Raw genomic sequence first — 15747 nt, 5'->3', positions numbered from 1 at the left:
TTAACTAACGATGAACACGAACACTGATGTTGATGCTGTTTAGAAATCATACCACCTGTAGTTTTTTTGTTTTTTGGTTTTTTTTGTCTGTTGCTGTACTTCCATTGTACAGGATTGCCATGATTTGAAAAATACCACTAATGGTGATTTCCTTTGACTACTGAAGAGGAGAAGAAGGATGTCAAGGCTGGTCTTTCTCTAAGTGTCATGTGATTTTTCATGTCACCTCAGGGAGCATTTGCAGCCCACATGCCTTGAAAACTTCAATTTTGGTATAATATTTAGGATTAACTTCCTCCCTTCCTTGTGATTTTAATGGACAAGGAAAAAGCCTAGTAAAGTAATTTTAACAGTTTAGAGAAAGACATCCAGGATAAGCCATGCAATGTGTGAAACTGGTACAAAACTAATGAACCAGCGCTCAGATCCGTCAGACCTCGGTTTCGGGCCTTGTTAGCAGCATGTTCTGAGGCAGCTCATTGTTTCTGGTTCACGTGGCAGACATCGTCTTCGTTTCACTATTAACAAAGGTCACGTGTGAAATGGACCCCTGGATCCACTGAGAGACCCCACTAAAAGATTTAATGCATTTCCAAGACACTGGAAATCAATTTTTTACTCTACATCTTCAAGATTCTATTGCTTTTTAAAGTAAATTCAAACATGCACGCACACACGCGCGCGCGCACACACACACACACACACACACACACAGGTCAGTGATATTCGATAACCATGCTACCGAAGAAGTGCGGTTACCGAGGAGACGCTGGGCTACACACTTTTGTAAGGAGCACCGAATAACCAATGATCTCCTTGGGTTTAGTCAGAACTGCTAACCTAGTTACCAGTTCTCATACTAGTGAACTCACTTTTAATGTGAATATTTTTTGACTAAAGGATAAAGAAACATCTAAAACAAACCTATACTTGCATACTTTCTAAGTAACTTATGAGAAACTTTTAATGAAAAATTATTCAAAGATCTATATAATCCATTGTTGGTTAAGAGACTGAAAAGGACACTGTTGCTGCCTCAGTCTACTGCACCAAATGGCACGTGCTTCCACAGGTAGGGAGATGGCAACTGTGTAACGGCTCACAAACGTGCACTTTTGTGCCGGTCGTCCGTGTCTAGGAATTTACCCAGGGGAAAAACGAGAGAAGGAAAACAATGGAAAAGAGAAAAACCACAAGTTTCTATAGCTGTCTTAAAACATGGCCAGATTCTTTGTCACTCCTCCTGACCACGGGCAGGTTTGTGACAGCTTCCGCCACACACAACACAGCACGAGGGACACCCACCCGGGGCCGGGTCGTGAAGGTTCTGCCTTACCGAGCAGAAGACACACGTTGGCCCCCCAGATGTCCCACCAGGAACGCACTGCTCCGCGCGGTGAGGAAGCCCAGCAGAGACGGTACGTCAGTCAGCAGCCCTCCCACCAGCCCCAGGCACCAGACTTGCCAGTAAAGACTCCCTGTCTCCCCCTCCAGTCCCACCTGAGGCCCCAAACGTGGTGAAACAGAGATAAGCCATCTCTGCTCCGCCCTGACCAAATCCCCCATAGGATCCACGAGCAGAAGAAAAACACCACCAAGACTGGGGTAATATGCTATTCAGCACAGATAAGCAGACAGTGTCCATACAGCACCTGGTTACACGAAGTACTGTACAGCCTCACCGTTTCTCAAAAAGACCGCAGGTTCCTGTATATGACGTGAAAGTTGTCTGTGATATACTGACACTTACTTTCAAGACCATGTGATACCTGTGGGTTGAAACAACCTATATCCATTCACGTTCCCTTCCTTCTACGAGCACATACACTTGTTACGTAGCATACACTTCTGCAGCCCCGATAACTAGAACAATCCCTGGAATGTAGCAAAGCCTCAAACGACGAACGTGTATGAAACGTGTATGAAATGTTCAATGTTCTTTTCCCCAAGTGAGGAGATTATGTAGACAATTTCTCTTTCTACCATTTTTAATGATACTCTATTACATGTTAATTTGTACTCAGAATTTAAAACATTTCCATTCAAAGGAGTGTCACACTGGGGTAGTTTGTAAGAACATAAAATACACTAAGGAGCCCGTTTCTTTAAATATGGCTTAAAATTGTTACGTGGGGTCTTCTAAAATGTAATTCTAAACAAGTTTTCTCAGGAAATTACTGTTACAAATTAAGTACGTAGTAAAGTGATCTCTCCTATTCAGTATCAGCTACGGGGCAAGCAAGAGTGTACCTGTTTGTTGTGTAGAGCCCGCTGGAATAGTCGGAGAAATGCAGCCAAACTGAAACGGTACATGTTGTTAATTTTGGCCAAGTCGGAGATGATGAAGAACATCTTGCTGGCGCTCTCAGCCAGGGGAAGGTACGCATCCCGCTCCTGCGGACCACAGGCGGGGCAGGAAAACACCTCAGCAGTAGCGCCTTACTGCCACCCACAGACCGCCGCACCCATGTGAGCCCCCCCCCAGACAACCAAGGAAGAGGACCAAGTTTATAACTAACAGGAACAATAGGGCCCAGTTTTTCTTATTTTTATAGAACAGAGGGCAACGTATTTAGATAATTATCTGCCTCTCCGATTAAAGTCACCTACAGAGGTAGAAGTGGCTCACGGTGGATCGGAATGAGGACCACCAGCACCTACATTAGGGAAAGGGTACGAAGACAGGCCACACAGTTGTGATCAGAAATTAAGTGACAAGAGTGTACATTCCAAAAGAGAACCAGCATAGTAATAAAAAGGGCACCGTGCTACAATCCCTGCAGGAGAGGAAAGTTACAGCTGTGAATCACATGTGTGTGCAGACGGACGGACCAGACAGTCTACAGGTGTCCACACCAAATACCAAAAACCACCTAGCACTGTTGGACATAAGCACAGAACAAGCCAGTGTCCACAGGGACCTTCGCTCTGACAGAAAGTAAAGGGTGATTAAATGGCCTCTAGGCTCTGAATGGGACTCTGAGGAGGCTCTCCATGGCACTGTCATTCTGATCCGAGCACCAGGATTACAAATACGGTATTAGTAAAATTATGTGTGTGACTCAGCAACGCCTGTTCAGAAAGGGAAGGTCAGAAAGTCCAAAACCCTTGTGTGGTAAGATCAGAAATGACAGGTTTAACATCTGCCGAGCTTAGCCCTGGGACAGAAAACGAGGTGGCTGGATGAGAATTGGGCTGTAAATCTGTTCGTGCTTTGGTTTCCAAAGAGCCCTTCCTGTAAGAAAAGACTTAAAAAGTAACGATATGTAAGGGTACAATTTGAGCAAGGGCTGAAAAGTACTCCAAGGAAAAGTGAAAAGGTCACTGAGATGACTGGCAAAGAATTAAAGGATGTCCCTGAGAGCTGTGGTCAGGCTGGAGCCTGGAGATTCACAGTCACATACATCTGTTTGGGGGTGTTTTTCCTCAAGCAAAGTTCAATCACTAGAAGGTAGGAGAAGACAGGATATATTTATGTTATGGATTTGGGTTAGAATTTGGCAAAAGGAACTATCAAAAGAATAAGCCAAAAAGCATTTTGAGCATTTACAAGAAAATAGTTCAGATCATCACAATCATGGGGTCCAAGATGAGTAGGGAAGAAAAATGTTGTTAGTGGAAAAAACACCTGAAAACTCTCAATTAATACACTAAACATGCTTTAATTTTAAAAAGCTCCAGGAATGGCAAAGTTGGCTATTTGTGAACATTAATTTTCAACTTCAGTACAGACTGGAGCTGCAGAACGTGAGCCAGTGTGACGCCAGAAATCAGCAGAAGGCAGCGGCGCGTATTATTGATGCCGCGGGCACCACACCAGCCCCTCTGGGGCAGGAAGGAGCACCCCCAAGGCTCCGGGGCTTTGAAGTGCTTTCTATTTTGTAATCGTCATTCCCCTCAGGTCCTCATTCGACACTTTTTAATCAGATTAACATAAAAGGTGAAGAAAACATGATAAAAGACCACAAAAGAAAGGAAATAATTACTTGGTCAAGAGAAATCTGGAGTCTGTAAGATTCTTTAAGTGACTCTTGAGTAAGTGCACTGCTTGCTTTTGTCTGATTCAGAGATTCAATCAAATCTTTATTTTCCAAAATATTCCCTTGAGATGTGGCAAGAGTCTGTAGCAAAAATTAACAAAGTAACATGAATAGTGTTATACGTATTAAAATAAAAGAAGCCCATATTAGCTATCATTAATTTGATGGTTTTTATGAAAACTTACATTATTTTAAAAGAAATTCAACATTTTATAGTTTATAAGAATGGTACAGTAAATCATGATATACTACACGCGTATGTATTAATTTTAGCAATCTAATAAAAACTACTTAAAGGTACAGAATAAATCATAATTTCATGCTGCATTTTAATGTCATTCGAAATTCGGAGCATGCAATAAATATTAGTGAAATAATGCAATAAAAAGACAGTAATACATAAAAATCACTTGTCTTACACATTACTATTACTCCTTAAGATCTTGTATCCCAAGATACCTACTTTTTTCTCTTTGAAGTCTGATTTTAAGATATATATTCACATCCCTGACACAACCAAAAACATGCTGAAGGCACTATTAAAAAATACTGCTAATTATATTCATTAAAAATGTAATATAAGAAAGTTTCCTGAATAACTATATCTTACCTCTAAAAGAGATTCCTCAAGCTTGGCTAACTGTATTTTCTTATCTTCTTCCTGTTGTAACAGTTTTGTTTTCTGTTCCTCTAGGTCAGGTTTCTCATGCTGAATAGTTAAAGCCAAAAGCTTAAAAAAAAAATTTTTGTTTTAAGTCAAAATTATTCTAGTGATGAAGTTCAAACAAAACAAACTTCCCACACATAGATCTTATGTTTGACCAAATATCACAATAATTATTATATTATGTACCTCATTTGATTCTTTCGAGTTAAACATGAGACACTTCACAATTATTTCTGACCAGAAAAAGAGGCAAAATAGTTACACTGATCAATAAAGTATTAAATATTACAGGACACCTGTAAGTAATTGTATTACTTATCAATATGTAATTCTTAGTTCTAAACTTATAAAATTAGATTAAATATATAAAAAACATGGAAACTAGTTTTTTAATGGTAAGCATTCATATAAAGAAATTAACAAATAACTTCCTTAAAAGACTGTGTCATCAAAATTGCAATGAGATACCATTTCGGGTCCACTAGGATGGCTACAATTAATAAGACAGATGTTGGCCAGATGGGGAGAAAGGAGAATCGTCACACACTGTTGGTGGAAAAGTAAAAGAGTGCAGTCACTTTGGAAAAGTTTGTCCTTCAAAATATTAGACATAGAGTTACCATAAACCCTCAAGTCCACTAAAAAAATAAAAACTTTTTTAAAAAATAAGTAAAAAACACTGAATTGTACACTTTAAATCGATGAATTGTATGATATGTGAATTGAATCTTAATAAAGTTATTTTTACAAAGCAACGTCGGGGCGCCTGAGTGGCTCAGTCGGTTAAGCGTCCGACTTCGGCTCAGGTCATGATCTCATGGTTCATGGATTTGAGCCCTGAGACGGACTCTGTGCTGTCAGTGTGGAATCAGTGTGAAATCTGCTTGGGATTCTCTCTCTCTCTGTCCCTACCCTACTCTCTCCCCCTCTCTCTGCCCCTACTCCGCTGATGCCCTCTGTCTAAAAATAAACAAATAAACTTTAAAAAAGATTAACAAGTCAACAGGCACAATGTCTTTAAAAAGAGAATGAGGAAGGAACTCTGTAAATAAAAGTCTAGATATAAAAACTCACTCTGAGATTCATAAAATATTCTGAAGTGCAGTAAGTCATACACAGATGCAGGGAATTCAAAGAGGCCTATATTCTAGCGGGGAAAAAACGTCACATGAGGAATCAGACACCCTTGCTCCCCTAGCCAAATAAGTCAATGAAATGCAATTTTCACAGTGAAACCTCAGTTTTCACCATTAAAAAAGAAAAAGTAGCTGATCTTAGTCTATGATCCTTCTTTCTCTTCAATTCCACTACACACGACGGAAACAGGCCATAAAACCAAAGGCAGCAGCTTGATGTTAACGACAAGTGTCTCACGCAAAGGATAAAGGAAACCTGAATGCTTTACTACTCTAACTCACAAATACATTTTCAAGGTGTTTCCCGAAGTTTACATGCTCATCAGCTTCGCGAGACAGACTCCAACAAGGAATCATGTATTCACAGAGCTACAGAAGATGTCCCAGGCAGCGCACCGCCCACCTGCACGCACCTGGCCTCGCAATCCACTTCTAGTGGTGGTGAAGTTAACCTCCGTAACGATGGCGGCTGCGTCCGGCGGGATGAAGGGGTTGGGGTTTCTTGTTGACAAGAAAAGGCGGAATTCTTCATTGTAGTCGATAATTTTGTCACCTATTTGTACCACGTAACGAGGCCCTATGTTTTAAAAATGAAATTATCAGTTGGCTTCAGTATTCTATCTTTTGCTACATGACATTAAAAAGTATAATGTATATTTTCTGGTATTTCTAAATAGTTGGTAGTTTATAGGCTTTTCAGTAGAGTATGAAACAGCAACAGTTAGGCTACCCAAGAGACTATTAACCAGAATGCCCTATAAATCAGCTCTTATACAAATAGGGATAAACAATGATATCCATTATACATCATGTACAGTGGAATGAATCAACAATTATACCATAACTTACAATTTTAATTTTACAACTAATTTATTTTTAAGAACAAAATACATGTTTTCAAAGATTTTCAAAGGTTAAGAAAAATACTGGACCGAATTTTTGAGAACCTCAGAATAGATTTAAATTTTTTACTAAAAAACTTCAAGTTAATATGAAAATAATTCAATGAGCACTTTATGGAGAATGGTCTACCTCTGTCCAAAAACCTATCAAAACAATGTTGAACCGGAGTCATTATCAGAGAAACCCAAATTTAAAAGATCAATGAAATACTTCTACATTCACTGGAATGGTTCAAGGTAATTTAAGCAGGATAAATGAAAAGAAAACCAGTCTGAAGGATATCATAATCAAACCACTGAAAACCAATGACCAAGAAAAATTCTAAAGCATCTAGAGAAAAATGACACTTCACTTACAAAAGAGCAAGAATAAACTCAGCAGGTGACCTCTCAACAGGAATGACATAAACTAGAAGACGAAGGAATAAAAACCCAAAAGTGCTAAAGAAAATAAAAACCAACCCCAACTTCCACGTCAGGCAGAAAAAAAAAATCCTTCAAAAATAAAAGAAGTTTGTTTCCAGTGGACCTTCACTCAATGAAGCACAAAAGGAAACAGTTCAGACAGAAGACACATAACTGAGATGGGCACTAAGAGCACTCCCACCACCAGGAGCACCAGCTGACAGCCAACGGGCAGAGTGCGGAGTCAGGACATCGCTGTCTGATGCTAACACAATACTGGATGTTAACTACACTGGTGTAGATGTAGAAAAGATGTAGAAAAAGGAAAACAACCTCGCTGGAAACAAGATAATGAAATGCTGGCAGAATTTCAGAGAAGTAGAAAGGATAAATGTGTGGACGTACGGACTTGAAGAACAATAATTATCACATGGGCCATAGAGATAATGCAAAGACAGGCAGGGGATATGTGGCGTTAAAGTGCACAGGAGAGAAGTGGCAAAGTATTTATTTGTATTAAAATGGTAAGTCCAAGATATATATTGTTATATGCAGGATGACCATTAAAAATATACAGAAAATGTTTTAACAACAAAAAAAAATCACGTCAATTAGAAAACTGTATCAGGTATTCTATGACAAGGTCAGCTGCATTGACTTACATGACATATTAGGGCAGCGTGGTGACTGAAAATGCAAAACCAAACGACAAACTGCTAATGAGAGGCACCCTTTAGAAACAAGACCAACAGAAAATTGAAAGTAAAAGAATAAATAAAAGAAGTGAAAGTAGTACAAAAACTAGCCTCCCAAAGTATTGTAACCATTCTAATATCAGACTCTAAAACCTGATACACTTCTGAAGAAAAGGAAGGACGTTTCATAATGGTAAAGAAAAGAATCCAAACAGGAAAATATCACATTTTCAAATATGTACGCATCCTGAAACACAGCTTCAAAATACTTAAAGCAAAAACTGAAGAAACCATATAAAAACGAAACAAATTCAAAATCATAGAGCCTTTAAGAAATCTCTCAACAAATCATAGAAAAAAGCAAAATATAGCAGATAACACTACTAATAAACTTAACTGACTTTAGAAAAAAAATAAAACGAAGAGCAAATTTCACATAATTTTCATTTGTACATGGAACACACATGAAAATTAACCAACGTCCAATCACAGAGAAAGCTTCAACAGGATGTAAACAAGTGAGTAGTTCAGAGTAAGCTCCTTGGCCATGAAAGAGTTATGCTGAAAATCAACAACAAAAAAGGAATCTAAAAAAACTCCAAGTACCTGGAAATTATATAACAACAAAAGAGCCAAGTAATCTGACGAATCAAAGAAGAAGTCAAAACTTATGGTACGAAGCTGGCAAAGGGCTGAGAGGGAAATTTACAGACATAAATGCATATATTAAAAAACAGATTGAATATCAATATTTTGAATTTCATCTCAAGAATCTAGCAAAAAAACCACCAAAGGAAATCTAAGGCAGTAACAGGAATGAAATAATGAAGAGCAAAGACCCAGTTTAAAAATACAATGAAAAAAACTGACAACATGAAAAGTTGGTATTTCGGAAAGATTAGTAAAACTGATAAACCCTTATCAAAGACTAATGGAGGAAAAAAAAGAAAAAAATTATAAATGTCAAGAAACAAGGAGACATCATTACAAAGCCAACTGAAATTACAAAGTTATGAGAACATTATGTAAAAAATACACCAAAACATTTGACAATTTGGATGAAATGAACAAATGTTTGAAAATACACAGAACTTTAGCAAGCCTGACATACACACAAATTATAGGACACAAACATACAAAATAAATCCAGTGCTTAAAGGTCCTCAGCTCACATTTGCTGCCAATCTGCAACCAAAGACAGATCATCCTAAGAAAACGTGCTGTCTTGGCAAGAGGGTATTGGCCACCTGTTACAGGACTGGGGCTTATGTTAGGCGACTGAAAGACGGTTCAAGGGAAGTGTGGTTTGCTGGGGAACGGATGCTATCAGAAACAGCAGCCAATTCTGTGACTGGTATCTTAATAATGTTTATCTAGGAGGTGAGAGAAATGGAGGGGGACTACGTTATAAATGGTTAAAAAAAAAATCAGAAGTCACCAAATTAGCTGGGAGACGAAGATGTCTGGTTATTTTTCTAGTACGGGGAGTACCCTTGATTCTGCGCCTAGACATGAGGACGGTCACAGGAGGAGCCATGGGATGTTGGTGCTGCGGAACGAGGCACGTTCACCAGGACAACAGCACAGCCAGGCCACAAGAGCCAGGCCAGTGCGATGGGACTCAGGGCCTCGCTCCTTCTTTCCCGTTGACGCAGCGTGAGAATGCAAGCAAAATTATCCATCCTGCTGCGTGTCAGGCCCGTGGTCATCCTCACTGAGGAGGGCGGCCAAATAGGGGGCTTCTGGGGTGCAGACACAGGTCTATGTCTTGATCTGAACGCTTACACAGGTGTATTCTGTTTGTAAAAATGCATAAACTGTACACATGCATGTGTATATTTTAATAAAATGTTAAAATTGAAAAATAACTGGTTTTCTCTGGTAAGTAGGACTAGTCATGAGGAGGGGAGGAACGGAACTCAGCTGCCATTCTGCACTATTTGATTTTGTCAACTAGGCATGTATTATTTTGATACAGAATTTTTAAAAAAATGCCCAAAGGAAATGGTTCATTGTCCCAAAAGGACCCTTATGTAGAAGCCCTATATCATAATGCCCAACACAGTCTCAACTGCATCAAGTCTTGACTTACACTGGAGTTAGCCTATGGAGTAGAGAATAAAGTTAATTCTTTTTCTTCTGGACACAAAATCTTTACTGTACTTTAGAGAACTATGCAGTTCTTTCCAGGGAAAGTCCCAATTTATTTGTTCAGTATCTCAGTTCCAATCCTGATCCACGTTCGAGAATACTGTTTGGTTTGGTTTCATCAACATTTATAACAGATACGGACACTGTATACAGTATACCCCCACAGGTCCAAACTCTCCAGAAATTTATCATCATCTGAGCTAGATAAATCCAAAGTACCATGTCAACTGTCCTATGGGCCCAAACATCCTATTATAGGGATAACCTTTTGGTAATGGTCTCCACCAACAGAACTGCCCACATTGTATTCAATACCATCCAAGCCCAAATGACTAAAGATGAATAGGACTTAAGTGAGGACAAATACAAAACCCTGCCAATCAAATAACCAAAGCGACACTGCCCAAGCAAGTTAAGAATAAACTGCTGTCTCTATAACTACCATATACAAAGAGAGAGAATAACGATTCCTTTCTTGGCCTACTAGAAGCAGCATCTTTCATTCCTGGAATTTTTATAAAAGCCTATGTATCTGGTCAACAAGCGTGTGGCTGGTTTTGAAAGGCTGCTCCTGCAAAACTGCAAAAGGCAACTTTGGAAGAAATCTGAGCAAGTGTAAAACATTGCTGCCTGTGACCCCGTGTCCTTCAGATGCACAGCATGACAGACGTCTGCAAATAATCTCACACAAGAAAATCCAAAGGCATGCTACAGCCCATACACTATCCGTAGACAAAATTTCTGGGAATCCAGAGCAGTGAGGATCGGGTCCAATGAGCTGACTTCAGGGAGCATTCGGGGTTTTCTTGTTTTTTTTTTTTAATTTTATTTTTTATTTTTTATTTTTGTAAATTTACACCCAAATTAGTTAGCATATAGTGCAACAATGATTTCAGGAGTCGATTCCTTAGTGCCCCTTACCCATTCAGCCCATCCCTCCTCCCACAACCCCTCCAGTAACCCTCAGTTCGTTCTCCATATTTGTGAGTCTCTTCTGTTTTGTTCCCCTCCCTGTTTTTATATTATTTTTGTTTCCCTTCCCTTATGATCATCTGTTTTGTCTCTTAAAGTCCTCATATGAGTGAAGTCATATGATTTTTGTCTTTCTCTGACTAATTTCACTTAGCATAATATCAGGGAGTGTTCTTGGCAATAAGGCCACGGTGACAGTTACTAAAATACAACAGTGCAGCTGATTTATGAGTCAGAACGAGTGAGCTAACTTAGCACTATTCAACTTCAACACTCCTGGCAATTTGTGCTGGAAAACCATTTCTTGGAAGGAGAGGTCCTGAGCATTTTAAGAGGTCTCTGCCATAGACCACCCAAACTGTTGCAACCAAAAATGTCCCCAGGCCTTGCCAAATGCCCTCTGGGGGACAACATCACTCCTGTTTGAGAAGCAGTGGTCTGGCTGTGTTCAGGTCCTGGGTCCAGTTGGGCCACCAGGGAGACATACCCATATGGAGAACCAGCCACGAGAAACACATACAACGACTGATCACAAACTTCATCTCTGTTGTACATACAAATGCCCGTACGCTTCTAAAAGGAAGCATCCGGACTAAAAAGCCAACCAGAATGTTCAGCTTTCATCTCTACAATAATTCCCGATCCAGACCCAACCCCAAAATGGAAATGAAATAACCACTGGAATGAAACAATCAATGAAAAATGCTTTTGACGTCTGTTATTAGCAAAACTTATACTATCTGCCCACCACACCAGCCTCTCCCTCAACAACTTCTAAGAGGCTGGCTGGTCCACAGTCTTTAGTTGCTTACCAACTGCAAACTGGCACATGGACCTTCTGCTTGGGCAGAGTCACGAGGCACGTGTGACTCCGGAAGTAAAAACAACGAGAATCTGAAGAGGAGCTGTCCCTTGCCCTTCTTTTCCATCAGTACACATTTGAAGGGATTTCTGAACAGCATAAATGTGAGGAGGAAAAGTACATTCCAATCCTATTATCTGTGCTGACTGACCTCAGTATGTAGACAGGCAGTTCATACTGCTTAGATTAGGGACAGGGGATGTAACTAAAATTGGACACAGACTGTTTAATGTGGTTCTAGGACAGCCATCCTCTGTCCCCAAAGGAAACATATGATGACAAAATGGCAATTCACGGGCAACTCAACATGCTGGAAGACAACAATCTGAAATATATGCAAAGAGGATAAAAGATTCCAACTACTGTGAAGTGCAACCCTGGGAGAAAGGCAGAAAAAATAAGTTAAGGGCAGAGACGAACTCTCTTTCCCTAATACTGAAATAAACAGACTAACCCAAACAGCCATGCACAGCCAGAGGGAAGAGGGGTTCATAATGTGAACCGCTCAGGATGTGAAATATGTAACTCTGCACCAGATCCAACTTCAAGGGACCTCGTCAACACCCATTCTCAGATGATGCTACGGACACTGCCAACACCCGACACCAGTCACAGCTGACAGAGGCTCAGATTCAGGGAGCCTTCAAGGGCCAACCAGGCTGAAGGGACAAATCCAGACGGCCCTAAAGCTTCATTCCCACCTCCCCTTTAAGACAGAATAGCAGGAGCTGGTCAACAGATCTGAGGAAGGACCAGTAAAGAAGAGACGAACTGAGACCGGAGACTGATGTCGAAGGTAACTCCAGGTTACAAGGGCCCCTACCAAAGCTCGCTTCACAACACACAGCCACTGCCAGCCCAAGCACACTGATGTGCAAAACAGCAAGTGATCTATGAATGCGTTTTTCGCCCTGTCCCTGGTTTGCCCAATGACTCCAGTTTCTATTTAAACCTTGCGGCGTGAACATAAATGCTGTAGTGGCAGTGATGTGTGTGGTATGAATCAGGACAATACGGTCTCGAGTTTAAATGCATTCCTTTCTACTCGCCAAAGGCTGGCTCAGGTACCTACAAAGCAGTCCTGAGACTGGGCCACCCCCACACCATCCTGCTTACGAGATGGGCCCCTAAGGGGATTCTGGGAATTTGGATTTGGGGAGGGTTCTTACCTTACCCAGAACATGGTGGAAGAGTGGCTCACTGCGTTTTCACTGTTTGTACAAATAATGTGGTATGTGCTGAACACTTGCTTTTTTGTTTGGGGAACCTGGAAATCTGCTACATGCCAGGCCAAACAAGCTTACATAATTAGACCCCAGTGGGGCATCTGGGTGGCTCAATAGGTTAAGCTACCAACTTCAGCTCTGCGGTTTGTGGGTTCAAGCCCTGCATAGGGCTCTGTGCTGACCGCTCCAAGCCTGGAGCCTGCTTCAGATTCTGTCTCCCTCTCTCTGCCGCTCCCCCACTCATGCTCTGTCTCTGTCTCTCTCAAAAATAAACAAACATTAAAAAAAAAAAATTACCCCCAGTAAAAACTAGGGTCTGAGTTTGTACGCAGTAAGCTTCCTTGGTATATGACATTTCACAACCTGGTCCTGGGAGAGTAAGCACTTCCTGTGTGACTCCAATGGCAGAGGACTTAGAGGCCTGCACCTTGTTTCTGGACTCCTGACCTCACTTATGGTCCGTTTTCTCTTTGCTGATTTGCTTTCTATCTTTTCCCTGTAAACAATCTCAGCCCTGAGTGTGACTGTTCCGACCAACTATGCTCCAGAAGACCCCGACACGGCGCCCCCCTCCCCTCAGCCTTCCCCCCCACCTCCCTGCCGCGTCACTCCAGTCAGGGGCAGCCCAGAGACCCCGACACAGCTCCTCCCAGAGTCACTCCAACTGGGAGCGGCCCGGACACCCCAACACAGCGCCCCCCTCGCCCCCCCACCCATGTCACTCCAGCCGGGAGCGGCCAAGACACCCCGACACAGCGCCGCCCCCCCCCCACCGCGTCACTCCAGTCGGAAGTGCCCGGGACACCCCGACACAGCACCCCCCTCCGCAAAGGCACTTCAAGAATTCATTTACTTGCCACAGACTAGGAGGACATGCTCATATTCCCCCTGAAAAGTTTCCATTTGGTTAGATTCGGTAGCAAGACAGAGAAAGGTCAAAGTTAGTTATGAAGCTAATTACTTCCGAAATTTTAAAAATAGCCATTTTGTGGAAACTGTCAAATATTTACCTTGAGCGACCAGATCTCGTCTCAATAACGGATAGAGAACAGCTTCTACACCGTCCATCTCCTGTATAATAAGGGTTTTCCCAAACCGCACTGCCAGCTCGAGAGCTGTGATAAAGTTACTATCCTGAGGGAATAAAAAGAATACGTATTAATTCCTTTAGCACCTTAATATTTACAAATGTCCTCAAAGATAATGAAGGAAGATGTTAATAAGAATATTATGAGGGGCGCCTGGGTGGCGCAGTCGGTTAAGCGTCCGACTTCAGCCAGGTCACGATCTCGCGGTCCGTGGGTTCGAGCCCCGCGTCAGGCTCTGGGCTGATGGCTCAGAGCCTGGAGCCTGTTTCCGATTCTGTGTCTCCCTCTCTCTCTGCCCCTCACCCGTTCATGCTCTGTCTCTCTCTGTCCCAAAAATAAATAAACGTTGAAAAAAAAAATTAAAAAAAAAAAAACAATAATATGAATATTTTAAAATTTAGTATGCATGTTAATAATTCAAATTATTCATGATTGTGTTTCTAGTTTTAAGTACTTGGTGATGAATCATTAGAGTCAAATAAATTATCAAATAGATTTCATAATTTAAACACACATAAAAAATAAAGATTTTTACAATAACAATAAAAAAGCTTGATTTTTCAATCTGCTATTAGAATTTAAAATTTCAACTTGACGCACAATTACTTTTTTATTTTTATTTTTTTTTGCTTATGTTCAAAATCAAACACTGAATGGAAGAGGAAAGGCAAATGATGACTTCTAGTGATTTTTTCTTGTGAAAACAACCTCTGGACAAAAATCTATAATCATGCAAGAATTTTAAGGCTTTCTAGCTAGCAAAAGAGTTTTAAACCTCCAACTATGGTTACAAAAATTAAATATTTGGAATCATAATTATTAAAGTCTCCTCCTGTAAACCCAAGTGGCATTAAAGTATTTTTTAAATGTTTACTTGTTTATTTTGAGAAAGAGAGAGACAGTGTGGGTGGGGAGGGGCAGAGAGAAAAGGAGAGAGATACCCAGAACAGGTTCCATGTTGTCAAAGCAGAGCCCAATGTGGGGCTTGATCCCACAAACTGTGAGACCATGAGCTGAGCTGAAATCAAGGATTGGATGTTTAAACCAACTGAGCCTCCCAGCTGTCCATAAAGTATTTTATATATTGCATTATATATATACATATATATATATATACTGTATATAGATAGTATTATAAATATACATATACATATATATTGTATATAGATAGTATTTTATATATATACACACATATATGTATACATACTTAATACACACAAATCAGGTAAATACCTCCATTTTAAAAATGAAATATGTTTTAGAGAGAGAATTGGTCAAGCACCTGAAGAATATCTATGAAAATCATGGGGCACCTGGGTGGCTCAGTTGGTTAAACATCTGACTCTTGATTTCAGCTCAGGTCATGATCTCACAGTTCATGAGTTTGAGCCCTACTTCAGGCTCTATGTTGATAGCATGGAGCCTGCCTAGGATTCTCTGTCTCTGTTTCTGTCTGTCTGTCTCTCTCTCTGCCCCTCCTCCACTTGCTGTCTCTCAAAAATTAACATCTTTTTCAAAATGTTTAAAAAATTTTTAAAAGAAAATTAATCATACACTAGGCCTTCTTCAAACAAAACAAAACAAAATAAAATCTGACCCCAGA

General features: G+C 40.5%; 1 protein-coding gene across 3 annotated transcripts in view; it reads right to left on the bottom strand.

Moving 5' to 3' along the window:
* DYNC2H1 (dynein cytoplasmic 2 heavy chain 1) overlaps positions 1–15747 on the bottom strand; it is a 341058-nt gene that overhangs the window by 182353 nt on the left and 142958 nt on the right. For all 3 annotated transcript variants that reach the window (XM_030333927.1, XM_030333929.1, XM_030333928.1), the window contains exons 65-69: positions 14067–14190; positions 6257–6420; positions 4651–4770; positions 3987–4121; positions 2251–2394 (exon numbers count right to left, since the gene is read on the bottom strand). In XM_030333927.1, coding sequence (XP_030189787.1) covers positions 2251–2394; positions 3987–4121; positions 4651–4770; positions 6257–6420; positions 14067–14190 — 687 coding nt within the window. The remainder of the gene's footprint in view (positions 1–2250; positions 2395–3986; positions 4122–4650; positions 4771–6256; positions 6421–14066; positions 14191–15747) is intronic.

Source organism: Lynx canadensis, chromosome D1, assembly GCF_007474595.2.
Source record: "Lynx canadensis isolate LIC74 chromosome D1, mLynCan4.pri.v2, whole genome shotgun sequence".
NCBI classification, from domain to species: Eukaryota; Metazoa; Chordata; class Mammalia; order Carnivora; family Felidae; genus Lynx; species Lynx canadensis.
This window is presented reverse-complemented; position numbering and strand designations above follow the sequence as displayed.